General features: G+C 40.5%; 1 protein-coding gene across 1 annotated transcript in view; it reads right to left on the bottom strand.

Moving 5' to 3' along the window:
* NLN (neurolysin) overlaps positions 1 to 26,705 on the bottom strand; it is a 218,432-nt gene that overhangs the window by 55,483 nt on the left and 136,244 nt on the right. The window contains exons 9-11 of the mRNA XM_085631838.1: positions 25,227 to 25,428; positions 10,357 to 10,543; positions 7,326 to 7,454 (exon numbers count right to left, since the gene is read on the bottom strand). Coding sequence (XP_085487964.1) covers positions 7,326 to 7,454; positions 10,357 to 10,543; positions 25,227 to 25,428 — 518 coding nt within the window. The remainder of the gene's footprint in view (positions 1 to 7,325; positions 7,455 to 10,356; positions 10,544 to 25,226; positions 25,429 to 26,705) is intronic.

The raw sequence follows: 26,705 nt of genomic DNA, 5'->3' as shown, positions 1-26,705 counted from the left end.
GGCTGCTCCTGCTCTGTGTTTGGTCTACTGGGGATTGCTGTAGTCCGAGTGCTCCCTCGCCTGTGGGCAATTTGGAGCGAGATATTTACACGGCAGCCCGGCCGTGGAGGGAGCACCACCGCGAGGAAGGAAGCGGGCCATGGAGCTGTGAATCGTGCTCAGCTCCACATGGGACATACAGCGCCAGAGAACGCCAGACTTTGCACACTGCGGGGCTCATCTAAGGGCATGCATCAGGAACTCTTGAGTACATGGCACCCATTTGGGTGGAATTGCTGCACTACAGGTCCCATAATCCTGTGGGGGGCCGTGAAAATGCTTAGCCTATTGGAAGACAGTGTAATAAAGGGTGCGGTCAGAAACGCCGTGCACTTGGTGAACTAAGCCTATGAATAAGGATTATTCCGAAACGCGTCAGGCTGCTCCTGCTCTGTGTTTGGTCTACTGGGGATTGCAGTAGTCCGAGTGCTCCCTCGCCTGTGGGCAATTTGGAGCGAGATATTTACACGGCAGCCCGGCCGTGGAGGGAGCACCACCGCGAGGAAGGAAGCGGGCCATGGAGCTGTGAATCGTGCTCAGCTCCACATGGGACATACAGCGCCAGAGAACGCCAGACTTTGCACACTGCGGGGTTCATCTAAGGGCATGCATCAGGAACTCTAAGTACATGGCACCCATTTGGGTGGAATTGCTGCCCTACAGGTCCCATAATCCTGTGGGGGGCCGTGAAAATGCTTAGCCTATTGGAAGGCAGTGTAATATTTAAATAAAGGGTGCGGTCAGAAACGCCGTGCACTTGGTGAACTAAGCCTATGAATAAGGATTATTTCGAAACACGTCAGGCTGCTCCTGCTCTGTGTTTGGTCTACTGGGGATTGCTGTAGTCCGAGTGCTCCCTCGCCCTTGGGCAATTTGCAGCGAGATATATATATATATATATACACACATATAAACACACACACACACACATATATATACACACACACGACACACATATACATATATACACATATACATATATATATATCCACTTAAAAAACCATAGGTTTCACACATGTTATAGTTAGCTGGATATTTCACTCGTAAAAAACCAATGAAATTCCCCCGTTATAGTTAGTGCAGGCAACTATAACTCACGCGACCGCAATCCTCTGCTGATGACGTCAGATATTACATCACTGATGACATATGTGTCTTTATGAAAAATAAATATTTGTAATATGTGTATAGCTAAAGATTAATGGAAGAAGACATGGGTAAATAAGTGTCTAAATACAGTGATGTAATATCTGACGTCATCAGCAGAGGATTGCGGTCGCGTGAGTTATAGTTGCCTGCACTAACTATAACGGGGGAATTTCATTGGTTTTTTACGAGTGAAATGTCCAGCTAACTATAACATGTGCGAAACCTATGGTTTTTTAAGTGAATTTGCAAGGTTTTTTAAATGCTAATTCGTAACTATACCGTGTGTGAAACCTATGGTTTTTTCAGTGAATATATAAACATATAAATATAATCTGCATATCTATATAAATATAAATTCATGCAAACATATACATATATGCATACATATGCATGGTATGTACATGAAAGTTTGAAAAACTCTAATACAAGCAAAGCTAAAACGCCACCTAATTACAAACAGAATTGCTTTAACTTAAACGAGGGCAAGACCTATTGCATTTTCAATGCTTGTTTACTTTGATTCCATCAAGAAGGCATTCAGATGTGTCCCAAATTTTCCATAAATTCTGAATGGTAGCACTCTAGTTGCTCATTAGATCACTGTAGTAAAGCTACTGCTCACCAGGGAAGTCTGCTGCTGGTAAATTTGGCAAAGAGGTAGTCCTCAGGTCAGGCATGTGCCTTTTGCTTAAATGGTGTAAATCCGTTCAGTAGTTCCTGAGAAGATCAAAAGTAAAATCACATATATATCTGGGCGGAGCCTAACCACACATCTCATCGTGAGATCTGATTGGCTGTCAGCACTTCATCCAAGAAGTGTTGGCAGCCATCTTGGGACCAATATACATGATAGCACCTCATTAAAAAGCATTGCAGTTAATAGAAGGTTTTAAGACTTTAGTTACATTATAGATCAATTGTTGATGGTACCATACTCATTTTAGGAGTTGTGGTATGTTCTAAGGTGATTTTACCATGTGAAAAAGCCTTCTGCTGGGATATCATGATTGAGAGAAAACTATTTTCTCATGCTTTTCCCACAGAGGTTTGGAAGGTGATCTATAAGCTAAACTGAGAGCATATTTTCTGTAAATTCACATTATCTTTCTCAGTCATGTGAGAATGAAGTCTGACATTCTCACTAAAACATGTACATCCAACAAGGCAAGAGACTGTCAGTTGATTCCTGTGTGTTCTACTGCAGCTTCCCAGAGTGTTCCAAAGAACAACTAGAGCGCTAACAGTCCTACTTATGACAACCGTATGGCACACCTGAAGCCATCTTGATTGGAATAAAGTGGTAACTCTTAAAACATTTAATTTACAAAGGAACAAAATGAGGGGGTTCATTTTATGCAGACTGAAACATGCACTTTCAATACCAGCAGCAGACTTCCCTGGTGAGGAGTAGTTTTACTACAGTGATCTAATGAGCAATTCGAGTGCTAACATTCTGAATTTATGGCAAATGAGTGACACATCTGAATGCCTTCTTGATGGAATCAAAGTAAAAAACTGAAAGAATTTCCTACTGAGGAGCCTGTAGTAAATGAGGAAATTAGGAAACTTCATAACAAATAAGTCTCCCAAGATGGCCAGCAGAGACAAAAGAACCCAGATGTAGCCCAAGTATAGCCCATTGACAGAATGTCCCAGAGTGTTCTAAAGAACAACTAGAGCGCTAACAATCTTACTTATGACAAAAGTATGGCACACCTGAAGTCATCTTGATTGGAATAAAGTGGTAACACTTAAAACATTTAATTTGCAAAGGAACACAATGAGGGGGTTCATTTTGCCATAGAAATTATGATTAGTGCTGCAGAAAGAAAAGTTAGGGCACATTTTGACTTCTCAAATCCTCTTCTATTTCATTAAAAAATTCTGACATGCAGTTTGAAACATGCATTTTGAATACCAGCAGCAGGCTTCCCTGGTGAGCAGTAGCTTTACTACAGTGATCTAATGAGCAACTAGAGTGCTAACATTCAGAATTTATGGCAAATGTGTGACACATCTGAATGCCTTCTTGATGGAACCAAAGTAAACAAGCATTGAAAATGCAATAGGTCTCGCCCTCGTTTAAGTTGCAATTCTGTTTGTAATAAGGTGGCTTTTAAGCTTTGCTTTTATTAGTATTTTTCAAACTTTCATGTACATAACATGCATATGTATGCGTATATGTATGCATGCATTTATATTTATATAGATATGCAGATTATATATATGTTTATATATGTATGTATGTATATATATATATATATATATATATATATACACACATACATATACATAAATGCATATTCATATATATATATGTGCATATGTGTGCGTGTAGAGAGAGGAAGAGATAGGTAGCGGCGTAGAGGTAGAGAGGGAGAGGTAGAGGTAGAGAGTAGTAGAGAGAGAGAGGTAGAGAGTAGAGAGTGAGTAGTAGAGAGTGAGTAGTAGAGAGAGTAGTAGAGAGAGTAACAGAGAGTGAGTAGTAGAGAGTAATAGAGTGAGTAGTAGAGAGTAGTAGAGAGTGAGTAGTAGAGTGAGTAGTAGAGTGAGTAGTAGAGAGGAGTAGAGAGTGAGTAGTAGAGAGTGAGTAGTAGAGAATGAGTTGCAGAGAGAGAGTAGTAGAGAGTGAGTAGTAGAGAGTAGTAGAGAGTGTAGTAGAGAGTAGTAGAGAGTGAGTAGTATAGAGAGTAGCAGATAGTGAGTAGTAGAGTAAAAGAGAGTGAGTAGGAGAGAGAGTAGTAGAGAGTAATAGAGAGTGAGTAGTAGAGAGTAGTAGAGAGTGAGTAGTAGAGAGTAGTAGAGAGTAGTAGAGAGTCAGTAGTATATAGTGAGTAGTAGAGAGTAGTAGGGAATAGCAGAGAGTAGTACAGAGTGAGTAGTAGAGAGTAGTAGAGTGAGTAGTAGAGAATGAGTTGCAGAGAGAGAGTAGCAGAGAGTAGTAGAGAGTGAGTAGTAGAGTGAGTAGGAGAGAGTGAGCAGGAGAGAGAGTTGGAGAGAGTAGTAGAGAGTGAGTAGTAGAGAGTGAGTAGTAGAGAGTGAGTTGTAGAGAGAGAGTAGTAGAGAGTAGTCAGTCAGTGTCAGTCAATCAGTGTCAGTCAATCAGTGTCAGTCAGTGTCAGCTAGAGCAGCTCTGCTGGCCTGGTTCTCTACCTCTAAAGCAGCTCTGCTGGCCTAGTTTCTCTGGCTCTACAGCAGGTCTGCTGACCTGGTTCTCTGGCTCGCGATCCTCCGCAGTCGAAATGCGCTGGTCAGCCTCTGCGAGTCGTGCTTTGTAATCTTCGAGTCCATGGTATCCATACGCATGTTAATATGGTCAATCTTGGCGTCAATAGTGTGAAGACTCTGCTGCATACTGAGCATCATGCGCTCCAGTTTGGTAGTTGCACCCGCCTCCAGGTCAGGTTCCGCGTCCGAGGTGACGGGCGCCGTGGCCTTAGTGTGTTTCCTGGCCTCAAATTGCAATTTGGTTTGCTGCTTGTCAACTTTGCCCATGCTGACCGACCGTTAGCTACCAATCCAGCCAGCCAGGGGCGCCACCTGAGGGACCAGAGACCAGCGAATCAGCACACCCCAGGACGCAAGCAGCTCAATCCACACAGAAACAATCCAGCCCCAGAGAGCCACAGCACTGCAGAGATCACACCAGTGGCGGAGTCCAAGATCCGGCCTCAAGCACAAAATGCTCCCAGACTAACAGAACGCAGTCCCCAACGTCGCCAGCCAGTTGTGGAACAAATCACACTGCGCAGAGGATTATCCCTTGTGAAAGCCCTCCACTGTGTAGAAGCAGTCCGGCCCAAGGCAACCAGGGAAGCGAGCCGCTCACCATGCCAGTAGTGACCTCAGCCCCAGCTCCATCTCAGGAGTTAGACTGGCACGTGTGAAGTGCAACCCAGGGCCCAGTAGAATACATGCAGGGCGAGTAGGCCGCCAGCCAGTCCGCATACAGTCGCCCCCAACTTCCTCTAAATATGCCAGCAGCAGCTGTCAGCACCCTTCCACAAACGCTGCACACAAGGGTCTGTAGGCAGTGCTAGATCACCACACGTCACTTAATGGCTACCTGTATTGCAGTAGGAGATGGAGCCAGCGTCTTGACAAGATCCTCAATGAGAGTGACTGGCAGGTGAACAACGTTACTGCAGGGTGGCCAGAGCTAACCGTGTAGGATGCATCAGAGGCCAGTTGTCCCCAGGCCCTGCAGCAGTCTGTACTTTAGCGAGGATGCGCTGTATCAAGATCCCGCAGCTCACTCCCAGGCAGTGACCAGTTTCGGAATTAGGCCGCAGCAAAGCCACAGCCGCCACCTCGTCGGCCCAAACCGCGCATCAGATGAGGCCCCCGGTGCCTGCCAGGTGACGGCCGCTGCGCCGCAACCCCAGACGCTGCCGCAGCCCGTGCCCAGGGCTGCGCGCACCAGCCGCCAACCACAGACTCGCCGGAGATTTGAGGGCACACCGGAGCGTCCCGCAGGGCCCCCGCCCAGCCCCACGCCTCTCGCCGCTTCACCTCACCTCCGGTGCCGGCCCGCCGCTCGCGAGCTCCCGGAGCAGAGCCCCGCCTTCCAGCTACAGTCCGAGGCGGAGGCCGGCTGGCAGATGGCGGCCTCCCGCCCGTCCTTCCTTCAAGCAGCGAGGCAGTAGCCAGGCACACCAGCAGCGGGGGGCAGCGCCAGCGATCCCTCCGAGCGCCAGGGGCCAGGCAGATGTCCCAGAGTGTAGCGACCTCCGCAGAGCCACAGCAGCCGCACCTCCGCGCCAACCAGGAACAAGGCGATCAGCCCATGCTCCAGAGTGTGCGGCCATTTTGCTCCGGGCTCTCTAGCGCCCCTATCAATTACATTGATGTTAGGGCATCCATCAAGAAGGTATAGAAGCTCGGACTTGTCGGCATGCCCATGTGACAGGGAGTCGGTATAGTCAGACCTTCACACCTTTTTTTTCTGTGGGTTCTACAAGAAGGAAAGAGTTTGATTTATGCTCCCAATCCTAAAGAAGCTCAAGATTAGGCAATGTCGTCCGGCATTATTGTATATAAAACAACTCCAGGATCCAAATATCGGTTTTGTGACAGCCTCTTTTTTGCAAGCATGCTTAAGAAGAAGGAACATTTTTAGCTCCCACTGCACATAATACATGTTAAACTAGTTATTTTAATGACTAACTATGGATGGGTTATTTTAAGGATTATATATGAATGATTGATTGTTGCACTGTTTTTATTATTGAAATTATCATTTAACATGTTTACATATTTCCTAGCGGCTTTTAAAGGACTTGGATGATGTTGTAATTTTTTACTGTGACTAATTAATTTGTTGGGTTGTAATTGAATTCGATTTATTATTTCTTAAAATGATTTTACATGTATTTATATCTTTTTGTACTTTTATGATCTGTAGACTACAAAACAGACCAAATAAAGTAATTACTAAGTCTAAGACTTTCTAAAAGTACCCCTTCCAAAATTAATTGGTCTAGCAATAAATATTTTAAAAGGTTTAAAATTTAAATTTGTAGATGTTTTTCAGGCAAAGATACCATTTATTAAACTTAGTATACTATTCCAATGCGTTCCTATAAAACAGTCAACCCTGCTACAGTAAAAATAGCTTTGAAGTGCTAGTTACTGTCTGGATATGTTTAATATTAAAATGTTACATGTCTTACTTTTATAAACCATGTACCCTGCTTTATGAACAATAAGACATACTTAGGAGAGACTTACTAATATTTAAAAAGAAGGGTAGGCCTGTCAAAAAGGAGTTATTTTGGCAGGTCAAATTTGTAGTTTAGTGCTGCAGTCTACTGATAAATGTTAATGTATAGGCCCTGGGGACAGCTGGTACTATATACTAGGAACTAACAGGCAAATTCAATAAATCAATCAAGTATATACCAACTTACCATGTTTAAAGCGGGAGCACAGGCACTCTACTTCTGGTTAGCAGGGTTAAAGTGCACAGAGCTTCAAGGCCAACAAAAATAGTCAAGGCAAAAAATCTGGGGTAATACCACCCAAAAGATGACAATTTCTAACAACCTGTAATTAGTCATGTCATGTGTGGAACTCCTGCCGTCATGATTGTATTACAGTACTCATGATGCGCATAGCTAATCATTTCAACTACATACCTGGAGTGGCAGAGATCCCCAGAATCTCCTCGCAGTGCTTGGCATACACATTTTCAGTGTCCACCGATGAAGCTGTATGAACGAACTGGTCCACCTTACTCAAAACAATCTGTCTGAGTGTCAGAAGACCTGTTGGGTTAGAACAAATGCAATTTACTTTCCCAACAAAAAGGTTTACATGAATAAAATCATATTGGTAAATATGCCTATTTCTAGGATACCCTATAAACTTAGATTCTGAGATCACCTCCTCATGCAAAGTATGTGTTATGATGCTTATTAGAATGTATCCTTAGGATCCTAAATTGGGGACAGTGGAGAATAGTCAGTGTCTGGGTGTCTTATTTCAGATCACTGGTAGATCAATCCAACTCCACAGCCTGAGTTGTCTGTGGCAATCAATTCTTTGTACAACTTTTTTCTTAGTGATATATTTATCATTCTCTGTGGTTTCTTAAGAGTTTAATTCAATTCTTTTATACAACTACTTGTTTTTTATTTAAGCGCTTCATGCCACAATTGCCATTTCTAGGAACTGCAACTAACAGGTATTACTATTATCCAATTTAACGCTTTGATGGCAATCCAACAGCTCACCTGCAATTTACAAGAGATGTCAGCGAAAAGTGTTTAACTCACTCTGCCATCTTGACAGCCTTGCTAGGAAAACTACTGGATGTCTATAGCACAAAGCACTGTGATTTACCAGGAAAGAAATACAACAATACGTTTTGATAACAACCTACTGCAAAAGTCCTAGAGGACTGGCTTTGTGTCAAAATCAACCTCATTACTAATAGTTAAATAAACCAGCACCAAGACACTGGTAAGGATGCAGCATCATTTGGAAAGCCCCTACATTGTTATTCTCCAGCTAATACAGTTCATACCTTCACCATAGATTTGCTTTTTCTCTCTGAATGAGTTACCTATTATACCACTTTAGTAAATTGTCATTATATATCTATGGAAAAATGCCAGAAAATACTATTAGAAGACATACATTGCTATCAGCAATAAATTGCCCTGCATCAGCTCCTATGACGGACAATCATTGTTACCGTAACATTCACGCTTCTATCTGGAAATGACATTATTTCCACCCATATGAAGTTTCCACTGGCAGAAACAAGGTATGTCTAACAGAAGTGCTGTATGAAGCAGGAAGTCATAAATTGGAGTGCAAAGCAGGCTCCAGAATCATTCAATCTAAAGCACCAAAGAGCTTAGGTTTGCCACAGTTACCATCTGGTGCTGCTCAGCAGTAGACAATTAGGCAGAGCCATGTTGAGACATGAGAGCAGTCGGCCTTGAGCAAGTAATAAAAATGAAGGCGGAGTTACTGGGTGCCAAGCCAGTGTGAATGTATGAGCAAGGCAGTGGCTTTGGAAAGATAATTTTTCCATGGAAGAGCTCAATGTATTCTCTATCGCAGGTGGTCTCCAAATACAACGCAAAGTTGCACTGACCTAACTCTCATAAAACAACTCACTCTCATCAGCAAACACTATTAGAGGTGATTGGGTAGAAAATAAATGCTCTGGTGGCCACATCACATCCAAAGTTAACAATGCAAAGAAGAGGAGGAAAAACCTTTGGAAGGAGGCAAAGAGGTGTTAACATAACAGCATTGTGTATATTGGAAGGCCTTGCATTGGCTTAGGAGTTGCTGCAGATGCATTTGTGGCATAAATGCACAAACAAAAGGGGACAGCGGCACAGGGGAGCATGATTGCTCCAGGATGAAACATTGTCCAGATGGAAGGAAGAAAGGTTTCAAAGGAGAAGCCGAGGAAATAATACTTTACAACAAAGGTGGGAGAGAGTATTCCAATCTCGGGTGAAGGAGATCGTTTTTAATAGTTGAAGGCAGAGAGTAGGAAGTCCCTCATTCACTTAAGTGCTACAGGTGACAGTGCTGTGGCAAGAATGAGTCACCCGTTCATCATATCACAAGGTTTTCTTGTGTTTATCTTACTGCAGTATGCACAGTGAAAACTGCTCGAGTAAGTGGCGATGAGGATCAATGTGAACATACAAAGACCTTGGGTGGCTCTTGCCAATGTGCAATGCGACCGAGATGGCTGTAAGCCAGGCAAACTATCTCCTGAGTCACTTCATGAACACAATGTGCAACTATAGTGACCACTGCAAGCAGTTACTAGCAGGGTTTGTGTGCAGAAAGATGTGTTGTAGTCAAAACGTTTGAAAATGTACGCATTCATCACCATGTCCCAAAATCCAGCCATTGCAGTAAAATCATGCAATCACCAAACAAAGGGCCAGATGTACTAACATTAGAAATAGAGGTTACCAAATAGCGATTTTTATCGAACCGCTATTTAGTAATCGCTATTAATAATCTGCTAAAGTTATATCTGGCCCTTATTTCCTAATTAGCAATTCATAGTGGGTCGCAAATAGACCCATCTCATGAATACTAATGAGATAGGTCGCAATTAGTGACCTATAAGGATTCGCTGCCATCTCTGCTGGGGTCAGCAGACCCCCATGTCTGTAATAGCTTTTAAATAAAAAAAACCATTCAAAAAACAAATGCAGCCTGTTTTCCATTAAAAAGAAAGAAAATAATTTGTAATCTTTATTTTTTACGAGAAGGCACTGGTCCATGGGACCACTGCCTGCTCTTAAAATTTTTTTTTTTTTTAAACATTCTCAAGGGGGAGAGCGTCCCAAGGGGACATCTTGCTATTTGTGAATAGGTCTTTGAGTTTTGTGACAGCCTTTCGGACGAAAAACATTAGCACATACCATTCAGATTCCCCCATTTGGAAGGGACACGCCTCTTCCAAAAACCCCTTCTGTTTTTGGTCATACACCCAAATTGGGAATCGCTTGAATCACAGTTTGGCGTTTGTACATTTGGAGAAAAAAAACTCGGTCCCAAATGAGCGGATTCGCACCAAACAAATGCTTTGTATTCTGGCCCTCAGCCCCCACTGACAACAATATACATGAATGTCTTTGTTATAACAACTATAACAGGAGATCCACATATAGCCGAAAGTACCTGTGTTTGCCAATCTCGAGGAAATTAGTTTTTCAAGCAAATCTTCTGGAATTGCGCTCCCATCTTTATAATGTTTAGACATTTGTTTGAGAGTCTCTTTTTCCCAGACCCAGTTTTCAAACATCTGTGAGGGCACCTCCACAAAGTCTGTTTCCACATTGGTTCCACTGAATCTTGCGAAATGAGTCTGAACAGTGGGAATGGAAAGAAAAAAGTTTTGAAGCTGTAAATATACTTCTTTTTTTTAAACATACTTAAAGGTTTCATTGATGCATATTACTTCATATATCCACTATTGCTTGATGCATACATTTAACCGTAAAGGGGAAGTGAACCGTTTTTTTTCATTGCAAGTGTATTTACATAGGGAATAAAGTCTCTGAGTGGATGTGAGATTACACAAACCAGTACACACTGAATGCTTTATTGAAGCTGCAAATATACTTAAAAGTGAAAAAACATTTTTTGAACTGCCTTTTTACTTATCTTTTTGCTACTCTTCTTGACTGCGTCTTTGCAGCAATCTGTTGTTTCTATGAAAGGTTCCATAATCAACCTTATGACACTATCCTTGACTGGATTTTCTATTAATTTTCCCATGACATAATAAACCATCACCATGACCTTGTATCAGACAGCTGACTGTAGTTACATTAAGTGACACAATATTAAAGGATCATAGCGGATTGCAGTTATTTTTATTTAATTGTCCATCCTTTACAATTCTGCCTTCGTCTTAGTGATATTTCAGAAGCTTTTCAGAAAAAAGTCAGGACACGAATGCAGAAACACACCAATGCCTCTTACACCAATGTGCATTTATGGGGAAACAATTCTCAAATTACTAAAATGGAAAACATGAAATCATCAGAGCAGTTGTTAGTAAGCGGTCGGACTAAAACAGCAATTTTGATACAAACCACTCAAGGTAAAATGAATACACAAGGTGGATGACAAAGTAGACGGGTAAAAACATATGTAATAGAATACTAACAAGAGCCATTATAAGTGATTAAAATTAAATCCAGTATATCAATAATTTTCTATTTCTACATTTTGTTCTGATTTTGGTCTCAAAAGGATCAAACAATTCTTACAACAATTAAAAATTGAATTTCGAGTTAATTAATTACAAATATTCTAAAATAATGAATTATTTAGCAATCAGAAGGAGAAAGAGCTATTCAGACAAGGTTCTTTGTCTCACCCGAGCTAATCACTTAAGGAACATCGGTCTTAATATTTAATGGTGCAACACCAATACATTTGAACAGACACACCCGAAATCTAGAATTCTGTTATTGCAAAAATTATAATGTTGTTGTTCAGTAGACTTAATATTCCACTTTCCCCTACTGCCCCTTAAATAAAGTTAGGCTTTCACTCTAAAAATGTATAAACGGTCATTCTAAACTGTGTTCAACTTGCATTTGAAGATAAGGTTGAACAATATTCTTCTCAGTCGTATAACTAAGTTCAAGTCAAGTCAAAGTCAAATGGTCTTTATTCGGATATAAAATATCCATAAAAGTACAAGTCATCATCACCAATAGGATATAAATATACAATAACATAAAACACATGTTAAAAATAGATTGGATATCAAGACGACATTATTAATAGCATGAACAAATGTGCAAAGATGGCAATAAAGTGCAGATAAGTTCAATGTGTACGACATGTGAACGTCAAACCAACTGTTACATTTGTGCAAATTGGCAATCCAAAAGCATTAGATGTAAAATGTCTTTAGATGCAAATCATCACCTCCAAGTTAGAAAACGAGTAGGATTTGTCAAATCAGCATCGTTAAATAACACAAAACAATTATGCAAAATAACAATAAAGTGCTAACAAGTTCAATATGTACACTATGCAGACAACAAACCTAGCTTTAACAATGTACAAATTAGTGGTCCGTAAATATTAAACTTAAATATAAGGGCCTCAGATAAGATGCGATCTATAGGGTATCCATAGTGTTTCGTGAACGTACCGCAGATTGCAAGAATGAACTTACTCTGAAAATCATATCATCACTTCCTAGCCGCAATGTTTCATCAAATGCCAGTTTATAATCAATGATAGCATGTGACTTAAAGTAAGAGATCAAATACTGTTTAGTGTATCTGATATAAAAATTACAGAAGAACAGGAAGTGTAAAATTGTTTGTTTTTGACCATTTCCGCATGGGCAGAACAAGTTCTCTAGATTTTTGTTAAAGCCTAGTGGGAAGCAGAGTGAGTATTTTATGCTCCCATCCCTGAGGCGAAAAAGCAAGCTCCTGTTCCATCTTCCAATATTTTTCTTTAGATATTCCTGTGGCATGTCGTTTTTATTGCCTGGGCGTGTCAAAATGGAAATATATCTCATTATTGATGATTTATAGAGCTCCGTGTGTCCTCTTTCCCTTCGGAATGAATCATACGGTGCCTCTCTCACAGTTTTTGTGTTCATGCCATCTATATTTAGGGGAAGGGAGAAGATATATTCCAGTTTCACACTAACTAGACTTTTCTTAACAGCGCTAAGCCAGGGTATAGAACTACCCCTGTCGCATTTAAGGCAATCATTGATTATTCCTGAGTTAGAATTGCTGCCGGGTTTCGCCATATCTTTAGCCAGAACAATGCTGGCCGAGATTTGATAAAATCCTCGACATAGTACAAGTTTAATTCTTTATGGCATATGTAAGAGGGTGATGAGATTTGGGCCCCTAGAACCTTTCTACAGAATCTATTTTCTTCTGTTTGGATACCACTGCAGTTTGTATACCCCCACACCTCGGCACCATAGGTTGCGGTTGGTAGACATTGTGATTTATAGATCTGTAGTAAAGGTATCACAACCTCAGCCCCCTTTGGCTGTCGTAGGCTAATGATTGAATTAACTGCCTTACCGAGTTTATTTCTACCATGAGCCACATGTGCTGACCATGATCCAGAATCTGAAAAAACTAAACCCAGGTAAGGAAAAGTGCCAGTGCTTTTTAGGACATCGTCTCCTGATACTATATGATCGATACAATGTTTTTTGGGCCCGCAAGACATAATGTATGATTTTTTTAAATTGGTACACAAATCCAAATCTAGTTACAAATCCCCAGCACACGTGAATATAAAATTTCTAACGTTTTTTTCGTGTTTGTGAGTAACAAATACAATAGAAAAAACAATTTGAAGAGTCATGTGTCAGGTCTTCTTCTTTTTCCTTTTATTTCAAGAAGCTTTCAAGAGGAACATCACAGTCACAGCCAACACGTATTTCGTCGTAAAGGGAAAGTAGTCCCACGACTTCCTCAAGGCTGTGCAAGTAAAAGACAATAAAAAAAAAATAAAAAAATATATATAAAAAACCAAGATATGGCATCAAGAACTTCAACAAAGAGGAGTTTCTCATCATTAATATGCAGCCGTCACAATCCGGACAGAGAAGGAAAATATATAAGAAACTCAAGCAATGTAAAATGTTTCATTAAAGATCTTACAGAATATATTAAGAACAAAGCCAACCGTTTAAGGCGAAATCTGAGCTGACTATGACCCAAAAGAGATGGAGAGAGAAGGAAAACCAAATGTGACGATACCGCAGGTTGCACATTCTCGTATTTTGTGTGAAATAAGTGAAGACCGTTCCTTCGCACCGTAAGAAAAGGTGAGCCTTAACCCAGCATGCAAACCGGTGATATCTTTCACAACAATCAGACCGGAGGAAATAGACAATGTTAACATAATTAACATGACTGATATACAACTTTCAGATGATGCTGTTTCTGTGCTAACTAGGGGAATTAGTTTTTGCCCGAAAATTGTTGGAAATGTATGTGATGTCAAGATTGACCTATTTAAATTTATTAGGCGCATGAAATTAAAGAAACATTTTGAGTCTACTAATGTTGGAAATAAAAGAATGAACAAGCATTTGGGTATGTCTCCGTTGGATGTGAATTCAATACAAGACATTTTAGACACTAGACTGCTTTTATCAATAACGGATTGTGAAGATGAAGTGATGACTGCGGATGCTATTATGAGAGACTTAGATATCACTACTGACTACAATATCTCTAGCAACTTAAAGGAGAAGTCCAAAGGGACTACGACATTGGCTGCTGGCAACAATATAGATATATTTCACAGATTGGTACTGGCAGATCTAGATAAACATGATGACAGGAACACTATATCTAAAATCAAGTCAGACAACCTATCTATTAATGAACGTGCTGCCCTAAAGGAGCTAAGCACCAACTATGACATCACTATACGCGAGGCAGAGGGAGGCAACATGGTGATTATGCGCAGTACAGACTATAACAATGAAATCCTTTCACAACTTGCCAATCAAGAATGTTATGAGCCACTACACACTAACCCGATTTGGGTCCTTACGGACCATATTAACACACACCTGAAACGTTGGCATGGACAGGGTTTGATTGTTAATAATGAACTGACTTTTTTGAAAGTGGACAGGCCGAGATTCCCATGCCTGTACACGCTACCAAAGATTCATAAAGGCGTTACCTTTTCCCCCAGGAAGACCCATTATATCGGGCATTGGGGGTCCCACTGAGAGAATATCAGAGTACGTAGACACATTTCTCAAACCTATGGTAGTAAACCTTCCATCATACATCAGAGACACTAAACACATCCTTAGCACATTGGCGGATTTCAACTGGGAGGAAGATATGATTATGGTGACCCTTGATGTTACGGCGTTATACACCAGCATCAAGAGAGAGGTGGGGATGATGGCTGTCAGAAGAATGCTAAATAACAGCTCGGCAAATGCTTGGAGTCACACTGAAATGCTAATGGAGATGGTGGCATGGTTACTGGACAACAATGTATTTTTATTCCAAGAAAATTGGTATAGACAGACACAAGGTGTCGCAATGGGTTCCAGATTTTCTCCCTCGTACGCCAATCTCTTCATGGGATGGTTCGAGGCGACGAGAATCTGGGGTCCATCGGGCACAGAATGGAATGACTCCATATTGTATTGGGGAAGATACATAGACGATTGTTTTATGATATGGACAGGGTCTCAGACTAAACTAACTGACTTTATCAGATATCTTAATTCAAATGAACACAATATTCATTTCACTTCTGAACAGAGTAGAGAGAATATCTCATTTCTGGATGTAGAATTTTATGTGATGGATAAGTGCTTACAGAGTAGACTGTTTAGAAAAGAAACTGCATGCAACTCTCTACTCCACGCATCTAGCTCGCACCCACAGCACCAAATAAGGTCTATCCCTTATGGAGAATTAGTGAGGGTGAGACGCAACTGCAGTATAGATTTTGATTCACACAAAAAGGGCACCCTTGCTAGATTCAAGAACAGAGGGTATAACCAAGAGACTCTGAGGCGGGCTGAACACAGAATTGACGCAGTCACAAGGGCAGATACTCTGAAAGAACGAACAGTGGTTGAAAAAGACGAGAATAAGATCAGGCTTGTCACTGGTTTTAACAACTGGTCAGGGATACTTAGACGGAGCCTCAATAAACATTGGCACCTACTGAGAGAAGCCATTACAGACAAACCAGATATCACCTACAGACGAGGTCGCTCACTAAAAAATATTCTGAGCCCTAGTTACCCTACACCTAGAAATAGAGAAAACTGGCTGACCCAATATTCATGCGGGTTTTCTGGCTGTGGACAATGCATGGCATGCAAGTGGGCACACTCGAGAATTACTGAATTCCAAGGCCCGGGTGGGAAGACATATAAAATCAGGTCCAATATTACGTGTCTCACCAAATTTGTAATCTATGCCATAGAGTGTAAATGCAGAAAGAGATACATTGGCAGCACTATCAGGCCTTTACGGGACAGAATCAGGGAACACATACAGGCAGTAAAAAATGGGGATATGAGATACCCCATAGCAGCACACATCTATCTGTTCGGAACAGACTACTAACAGATGTTTTGAATTTTACGGAATTGACCACATACCTAGACACCCAAGGGGTGGAAATAGGGAATTGGCATTAAGACGAAAGGAAGCACTATGGATTCTGAAATTGAGGAGCACAGAGTGTGGCTTAAATATTGATCATGAGCTACATTACTTCCTAGGCAGATAGGATGTGAGTTCATTTTCCTTCCAGGTATGAGAATCATCCGTGTTCAGTGGCAAACTGAGATTGAATGCAAGTCACTGTATATATTGGTGGACTACGACTTGACTCTGACGCAATAGAGAAAATTTACTGTAGGACCCTAAACAAAATGTTTGATGTCTATGTTCAACTGTATGTATAGCCTTATCTCTAAATCTGATATCATGATGTAGCATCTGCATATAATTTTAATGACATATTGTATTTGGAAGTTACATAACACTTTTGTAATGACCACAACCGATGGAGAGATTCAAGGGCACGAAACTTGGGACACACGCGACACTACTAAGAAACAACATGTTAGGTTAGCCGTATCATTGTACAATGTATTCTCACTTAACACACTACGATCGTGAGCTCTGAAACATACGTGGCATTATTTTGGAATGACCAATTAGAGACGGGCTTGGCAAATACGGGACACGTACACGTGGTTTGCATGCCTAATTACGATAGGAAATTCCTCTCATATTTTATTATCTTTGGATTCACTTTTATAGTTATTGGTTTTTGCAAGCAATGGAATCTGAATTAATAGTGATTCACATTCAAATGAATATAGAGAAATACCAGTTTGGGAAGACTCCACTGAGTCTTTTCTCTAGTTTTAGGACTCTGACGCGATACGTTTAGCGTCGTCCGGAAGTGTATATGCCGAGATGGTTTCCTAGGCATTACGGAGACACTCGGGATACGGGCTGCTGTACTCAGCCGAGCCGCCTTTTTTCTGATCGTGAGGACGGGGGCATAATACACACATCCATACCGGGAGGTAAGAGGATACACTGATTATTGTGGTTAATTTTAGCGATTAACAGCCTCGTTGAATTTTGGGTTATGAACTCTGCGGTATAATTTCGATTCGACTTTGGGCGTGTTTGATCTAATTTACGCAGCCATTAAGTATTTAAAGATTGGGGCAAGAAATTGCGTTTTTAGCTTGTTACTGAAGGGACCTGTACTCCATACGAGTAATCACGGGCCTATTTTCATATCTCACAGACTACTGCGTACGTGGAAAGTTAAGTGAGAAATTCCGATTTATCCCCGTCCGAAAATAGATCCCCGTGTGGTCTGGAATTTGAACCACATTTAAAGTAGGTTATTTGTCTTGCTCATAAACAGGACGTTTAGATTCAGCCACAATTTTTTGGCCATTTTCTGATATGGTTTCTTTTGTTCTTTCGGTGCTTTTTCTCTTTTTACTTAACAGTTTTAAAACTGAACAAGAAATTAGGTAAATATGCTTGGCCTTGGGGGTCTGATTGTTGTGAAAGATATCACCGGTTTGCATGCTGGTTTAAGGCTCACCTCTTCTTACGGTGCGAAGGAACGGTCTTCACTTATTTCACACAAAATACAAGAATGTGCAACCTGCGGTATCGTCACGTTTGGTTTTCCTTCTCTCTCCATCTCTTTTGGGTCATAGTCTCCTCAGATTTCGCCTTAAACGGTTGGCTTTGTTCTTAATATAATCTGTAAGATCTGTAATTAAACATTTTACATTGCTTGAGTTTCTTATATATTTTCCTTCTCTGTCCAGATTGTGACGGCTGCATATTAATGACGAGAAACCCCTCTTTGTTGAAGTTCTTGATGCCATAGCTTGTTTTTTTTTATATATACATGTGATCAAGACTGCCGTGGGGCAGTCGAAACGCGTCAGGCTGAGCACTTGCGAATCATTTTGCACTATGCACTTTAATCTGCGCACCAAATATATATATATATATATATATATATATATATATATATATATATATATATATATATATATATATATATTTATATATATATATATATTTTATTATTGTCTTTTACTTGCACAGCCTTGAGGAAGTCGTGGGACTACTTTCCCTTTACGACGAAACACGTGTTGGCTGTGACTGTGATGTTTCTCTTGAAAGCTTCTTGAAATAAAAGGAAAAAGAAGAAGACCTGACACATGACTCTTCGAATTGTTTTTTCTATTGTATTTGTTACTCACAAACACGAAAAAAACGTTAGAAATTTTATATTCACGTGTGCTGGGGATTTGTAACGAGTTGTGCCAAGCGTTTGCTTCCCCCTGTAGAGTTTGTGGTTCTCGACACCTTACAGCACCGTTATAGTAGTAAGAAACAGGAAACAAATGTGTAATTTCTTGGAGGCGCCAACATACCTATGACCTATACCACGTAGCTTTTGGAGAACATATCCAAATCTGCCATAAAAGAAACAAAACCCGTGATTAAAATGCGGAGTGCTTTAGGCGTGCGGCCCATCAGGACCGCATCATCCGCATATAAAAGTACGGGGAGTAGTTTGCCATTAATTTTCGGTACATCACATGTAGATTTAAATAGGGATTTATTTAATTAATTTATATAAAGGATAAAAAGTAGGGGGGCCAAGACACAACCTTGTCTGACCCCCCTGCCAATTAAAATATCCCCGGAGACCTCTCCTTCGTTGTTTATCCTTACCCGAGCTTTTAGGTCTCTATGCAAATGTGCCAAAAAATAAACAAGTGTCTTATCCAGCCCGTAATTTAAAAGAATCTCCCATAATCGTGATCGATTGACAAGATCAAAAGCTGACGATAAGTCCATAAAACCCAAATACAAAGGGACTTTTTTGGCGATGGTGTATTTGCCTAATATAAGATTTAGATTCAGACACTGTTCTACGGTTCCCACATTGCTTCTAAATCCCAGCTGACAAGAATTTAAAATTTGGTTATCCTCTGCCCAATTCCTGATTTTATTAAAAATCACTCTGCCCAAAATCTTCAGAGTGTTATCTATTAAGGATATAGGACAGTAGCAACTAGGATTGGATCTATCATCCTTCTTAAAGATGGGCACGATGATACTGGTTGACCAGGTTTTCGTAATTGTAGTGTTGGACAGATTATTAAAAACATTGCAAAGTAAAGGGGACCAGAAATCGGGTTCAGATTTAATAAGGTCGATTGATAACCCATCAGGGCCTGGGGCTTTATTCCCTACACTTTGATTTATGGCATCTTCAACTCCGGTTATTGATATAACAACCTTATTAGCTGGACAAAGAAAGTCAGTAGTTATTGCTGGGGCTGTATATATTCTTGCAAAGTGCTCCTCCCATGACTTACTAGGTATGTTACAATTAATAGGGGTTACATTGGATCCCATGGACCTCATAGCTTTCACCTCACCCCAAAACCCAGTTACATCTTTAAGTGCAGCAGTGCATACAAGGGAGTCCCACCTCGCCTTCAATATCTCCTCGGTACGCAATTTAATTACATTCTTATAACATCCTCTCAAGGCTTTACCAAAGTCATATCCCTGGGTTTTGCGGCTAATGCCTCGCGAAGGTCACGGTTTGCCCGTGAACAAATCCCATTAAACCATCTAGGGTTCTTACTTTGTTTCCTAACAGGTTTAGAAATTTCCTGTTTGATGCCACCACATAACCCAGTAAAGGCCTGAATGATCTCTGTATCAGGGCATCCACTAGACAGGCACGTTTCCACAAGTAAGGGATAGGATTTTATGATTCGTGTGAATAGGGCCTTATTATCTATGCCCTTCCAGATTACTTTAAGTTTGTCAGTGGATGCAACCAGATTCTTTGCCCCTATTTCTTTCCATTTATTAAATTTATTAACAAATCTGATGGTTGTCAAAATTGGGTTGTGGCCACTATGGCTAGTGCAGAGAACTTCAGCCTTAACTAAACAGTTCTCAAGGGATGATGATATAAAAACATAATCAATGGTCGATGAACAACCACGACCTCTAAGGTAGGCAATGGGCCTTTGTCAGACATACAACCAACTTTCTCCATAACGTTGGTTAAATCCCTAGTCGATAAATGATTATGCGATTCTTCCCCTCTTTTACACGGAATTACCGGGACAGGTGTAACTGTGATATTATCCATTCTTTTGTGCAAATGCGCATTAAGATCACCCCCCAAACAAATTCGTCTAATTTGCCAAACCTTTTTCCTTCTAACATGTTATCAATAAAATCAAATAAGATAATAAAATTCCTATTTGGCAGTGATCTAAAATCATTATTATAAAAATGTATAAAACATAATGTGATCCCATTCGAATAGAGTGTGGCCTGAAAGTGACTATCATTTGTTTCCAAGGGTTTGGTATTGCTTCCTGCAGTAATCTTTATCCATGTGGATAATCCCCCACTAGGTCGTCCAACTTCAGGGCTAAAGGCAGTACTATTGTAGCAGACAAAACCCTCAAGAAGCAAACTACTAGTGCTCCAAGTCTCCTGAAACATCAAAACATCAAAACCGCTAACCATGTTGGTCCACTCTACTATGTTCATTTTGGATTTTAGACCAGCGATATTCCAGCTTAGTATTTTTAGATGTTGATCAGAAGACATGGGTTCACTGGTGAGAGGGCAGAAAAGCGACAGTTCTACCGGGCGGGCCATTTGAAAATTCCCGATAGGGCTGGATTTAATCGTAGCCTGATTAACCATTAATGTATCCCGGGACTGTACTACAATATTCGAAGATTCGCTCAGTAGTCAGTCCTGTCCCTCTAAATCAGACAGGGCAGCAAACCGGTTATGTACAGGATATATCGAAATGGCTGAATGGTTAATTCTTTGAGATGGTCTGTAAAAAAAGCCAAGTGGTAGTGAAATTATAGCCGTTGGGGTGCTAAAGTGGTTAATGTTACATTTTAATATACCTTTCACCAGAGAAGGAATTCACAACTATACAGTCGCCCATACTATTTTTAGTCGAGGGTCCTACCCATCCCACCCGTCGCACCATCAAGATTTCGTTAGCAATCACCATACCCGTCCCCTTGTACTTGGATAGACAATCAATGCACTTATTCTTGAGTTGATCCCAAGACTCACTTTGGTCTTCATACAGGGGGGGTACTCCAGTTAAAACTAAAACATAAGGACATGCTTCAGGCGGCAGGTTGAGTACAGCATCGGCATGTTTTTTAGCCCGAGTAACAAAAATAGGCTCATTATTTGGGTATGGCGGTGATTTTATGGGTGCTGTCGCAGGTGGGGTAGGAAGGGCTACTATTGGCAGTGAGGTGTGACAGGGAGATTTATTTACCACAGGTACATTTAACAAGGGCAATGTACCAACCGGAGTGCTAAGCATGGAATTGCAAGGCAAGCTCTTCTTATTACCATTGCACTTTTCACATATATTATCTACACCAGGTATAATACATTTGCCGCTTCCCCCTACGATGCCTTTGTTAATTGCCTCCAATGTCTTTCAATAGCCGTTCACCCCTAATTTGATCAATAATGATAGTCCCTTTCCTTTTGGTATCTTCTTTCTTCACCAGACTTTCCAATCTGTCCAAACGTTTAAAAATATGATTAAACTGTTTACCCATTAGACTTTTCAATTGCTTAAAAGTGGAATCCACTATAGTGTCAATTAAGATTAGATTCTGCTATAATTGTGGTCAGATCGACAGTACTATTAGTTAGGCCATCTGGTTGTGTGCTCGTGCTGACTAACACCCCACTTGCTGTGGTTTTTCCTCGTAGCTATAACTAAGTTCATATTTAGCTGCATGTAGATAACATTTTTAACTAGAACGGAGGAACACCTGAGCTGGTCTGGAGATCTCTTTGAATATAAATTCTTAAAAGTAGAGTTGGAAACAGTGTATATATATATTCTTTAATTCCACCTTATTACATAGCACATGAAGCTTGTAATAGACACTTTACAGATCCAGCTCTAATCTAAGACCTGCCAGTTAAACATTCTTTCTCGGAGAAAGCAACATTTTAGGAAAAGAATTGAAAACAGCTATGTGGGGAATTTTGGACACTTAAGGGGACTTGGCAGAACATTGGCACCATATACCTTCAAGAGATGGAAAATATGTTTTTCCCTGTAAACTTATAAACCTTTCACTTTCTGCTCTCTTGAGAGACACTTCTGTAAAATTATTGTTCTGCTTATATATATTTTACTAGATATATTTTAAATTAACAGAAACCACATATATGCATAACCTTTCACTGGCTCCAAGATATTAACACCAAATGTATATGTGAATTTCAGTTGTGTATTTGAGAAGACTACTATTTTGGTATTCAAAAATATATATATTAAAGTCAATAAGAAAATTCCTATAAAGAATCTAGACCAAGCTAGAGTCTGATAGGGGCTAAACTAAATTATATGACCTTATTTATTTATTTGAAACACACTTATTAACGTAGATTCTTTCTAACCTTTTGGGAAGTTACAAAAATAGAGAACAGGAAGAATCCACTCCTATGCATTCTTATTGGTTCTCAATGATAATCTCATATCTGCCACTATAAGCACTTGACAACAAGTGTTCGTATGTATTATCAGCTGTAGAACAGGAGTCGGTATATTGAAAGTTGCCATCTTAATCAAAAATGTCTTACAATCCACTCCGTCTGTTCTGTATGCTCTATAAGCAATGAAGACTATGTAAACCAGTTGTCTTTTCACAAGTGAAATATTTATTTAGTATTCAATTTACTGCAAATATCTTATCTATTACATCTGGATTTCTTTAACCGGATTTCTCTAGGGATATAATGTAAATCTCAACAACTCAAGCAAGAAGATGCTGCAATCAACTTTTAGCAAGTACTTTCCCTGTTTAGTCTAGCAATGCAATTTGTATATCGTTCTGAGGTAGATATTCCCGACCTTCCTTGCAGATGGCAAGTAGTATCATTATCTTCAAGCAGTCAGTAACTATACCATTTTAATCAATTTATTTTCTTAGTGAGGCACTCTAAAGTGTGCCTAAGGTATGGTCTTGCATGTGCAATGTGTCATTGGGACTCAAGAGGCCCCTCGTCCATGGCACCCAAATGAGGACAAAAGTACCACTGGTTAGGATTATTTAATTTGTCACTATTTGCTTTGCTCAGTGGTCAAGAAAAAAATTGCAACTCTTCACCATTAAAAGCCCATGCACAGGAGGCTTAGCTTGCTAAAAGAAACTAAAAGTTTAGAACATGTAAACCTATCTCTTTTACACTTCACCTGAAATATGCAGAAGCCGGTCAGTTTTGCATGTACTCATGTGAAATGGACTGCTTTTTATCCCACTGATATTACAAAGGAGAAGAACAGTATGGTGTGCAGCACTCTCCTACATGCTTTATGATGTATATAAAAAATATATATATGTGTGTGTTACCAACTGTGATATTTATTAACGTGGTCTATATGAGTGCGTTCTCTTCGCATAAGTCTGTATTAGGCCTAAAAAGGAATGAGTTCTTGCTTTATTCATACAAAGCTGACAGAAGTTGTGTTCGCAAAATTGCCAGGTCTTCTGCTGTTCACTGCTTAACCTGCAGAGGAATGTTCTGCTGGCTGTTAATAATGGCTGGGGCTATAAGGTAAAAACTTTCATGCAAGATGTCCTCACTAAAATCTCTAGTTTCCACAGGAACAGGGTCTTTAATGTAGCAGATACTAAAGGTTCTTGAATACGTCAGATGAATGAATTGTCTTCAGCTGATTCTTGAAAACAGAGGGTTCTTATGAGGGGCCTTTACTAGATTCTAGGGGACATGCGGTCTGTTGGGACACCTATCTAAAGGTCCACCACAGCAGGTATACAAGGGGGGTGGGGGGGTAGTACATGACTAGACAGCTAACAGATTACTGATACAATGTCCTAGGGCAAGTAGGATGGTCTAAACCAATGGTTCTTAACCTGCTGTCCAGGGACCCCTGGGGTTCTACAAAGCATATTCCAGGGTTCCGCGACTGTTTAGGAAATGAAATAATATGAACAGATTAATATAGTGCATATAAAAAGAGAAACAAAATGTAAAATTTAAAATGTTTAAATCTTCTGTGAACGTGATGGAATTTGAAATTGGAGGCTAAAAGTTACGTTCGTATTCTCAGATTGAATCCTGGGAGCAGTGCAAGTGTATGAAACAGAATATAGTATGAATAAAGAGAGGTCTCAATTGAATTTAGAAAATGTCAATCCTTCCCATTAAAATAAAAAATGTGATATTTGTTAAAAAAAATTGTGGATTAAATAAATATTTAATCATATGTGTATTTGGTCGACGAAAGAATAAGTCTGTATTTTTTGCTTATTTTTTCTGCTCAAATCTTAGCACATGCATGGGCTGTGGTCTGTAGCTTCCAGTAGTGAGTCATTGGGGAAGGGGGTTCCCCGGATTCCAGTAATAATTCAGTGGGTGTCCCCGGGTTCCTGTAATGATTAAGTCCGGTCTATAGAAGTCAAAAGGTTAAGAGCCCCTGTTCAAGGGGTGGGGCTGCTTATTTTTACCCCCGAAAGAGAAAGTGCTTTCTTGCAGGTCTGCTGAATTGTTATCACCGCCATTCTAAATTAAGTACAATCGATCCATGTAGCCAGAAGATCCTTTTGGGGTTAAGGAAATCTAGTGAGCGAGGTCCCCGCCACCACCCCCACCAAAAAAAAAAAGGGGGTCACATCAGTGGTTGAAACTATAAGGCCAGGCATTAGGCTGTATTTTCAATCAAGAAATGAAATAGATTTTTAAGAAGTGCAAGCAAAGGTCTATAAGACCGAGAAATCTATATATCTTTTAATCTTTAACTTCAAACATGAACTCCTTTTAACAACTGAACTATATCTACATCTTAAACGTTCTCTACCTATATATGAATTACACCTGCATCCACAATAAAATTACTCAAAAAGAGAAAAATATAAATATACTGACTTGTGCACAGATCTGGTGCATAACATGGCCGAACTCGTGAAAGAAGGTCTTAACCTCATCATGCCTTAACAAGGAAGGGCGATCTGCCGCCGGCTGAGTAAAGTTGGTCACCAATGCAGCTATGGACATCATTCTTTCCCCACTAGGAAGAAGACAGCCTGGTTGCAGCCCAAAGCACGCAGCATGACCGTACTTTCCTTCCCTGCAGCAAAAAACCAAAATATAAGCGCCTTGCTCATAAATGTGATGCATGTAGAATAATGAGCTCAAGGTTTCCTAAAAGGAGAATAACTTTAAAAAACAGGTGATTTTAATTTTCCAATGCAGTCAAAACACACGTTTGCATTTCTAATTACAATAAAACTTCAATGGACACGCTGCCATTTCTTCTTTGCAAGCTATAAATATGCAGCACACAAGAAGTGGCCTTTTATCTACTTAACATCTTCTCTTCCGCTGAGGCACTGGCTAGAGGCTGGCTGTGAGCAGCTAGCCCTGCTGACTCTCTAGTCTCATTAATTATTCTGCCGCATATCCTGATCCTCAACGCCATCGGACTACGGAGTTACCCTGAGAGGGAAGGCCAATCACTGCTCAGTAACAATACGCCCTCATCTACTAGGGACTGGCATCATAGGACCCTTGTCTCCATGTTCAATGGATTGCCTTCCACCCTACAGTCACTAAGGAAAGAGAACCCAGGCTACTCTATGTTGACAATGCTGGACAGAGGCTCCATGTGGGTCTGTTAGCTACGGCGCCTACTGGGGAAGGGGGATTTCCACTCCTCCAATGCTATCTGGCAGATGAGTACGTAGAGTACGCATGCACGGATACTAATGCAAACAGAGACCCTGCTGCGTTTGTGTTCTATTGTGGGCTGAGCACAGCTTTCAGCCTATTGTCCTAAATTCTGTTTTGTGCCAATCCCAGTGCAGTAGGTTTATCATAAGCAAAGAGGGAGCCAGCACCTGGCTGCGCAAGAGATAGCCCCTCTTAAAAGTAGCCCCTATTTGCTCAGTGGAGTTGATACAGGTCCCGGACTGTGACCTCTAATTACTAATGTGTGTCTGCATGTATTGGAAATCAATGCACACTCATTTTCCACTGGGCAGATGAAGCCAATGTAAACCTTCATGCCTGCACTGGGGCCTCTCCTGAAGCCATTCGCTATAATGGAACCCCCGCCTTACTTTCCAACCCGAGCCGCAGACAGTAGTTGAATTCACGGAGGATCAACAGTGAATTGGCTACAGTGCATATTTATATACGAATGTCATCCTCGTAAACAGAACTTTATGAATGTAATCCTGTTAGTTGAACCATAAAGATCTCTATTGTCATCTGGTTGCCATCTCTAGGCCTATGGGGGTGTCCCTTGGATTTGATATTTTCAGAACAATGGAAGAATAAGAGGACGTCTTTAGCATGAGAAAATATAAAACTAAGAAGGCGGTGCCAGCCAAGAAAACTTTACAA

Source organism: Triturus cristatus, chromosome 2_1, assembly GCF_964204655.1.
Source record: "Triturus cristatus chromosome 2_1, aTriCri1.1, whole genome shotgun sequence".
Classification (NCBI taxonomy): domain Eukaryota; kingdom Metazoa; phylum Chordata; class Amphibia; order Caudata; family Salamandridae; genus Triturus; species Triturus cristatus.
This window is presented reverse-complemented; position numbering and strand designations above follow the sequence as displayed.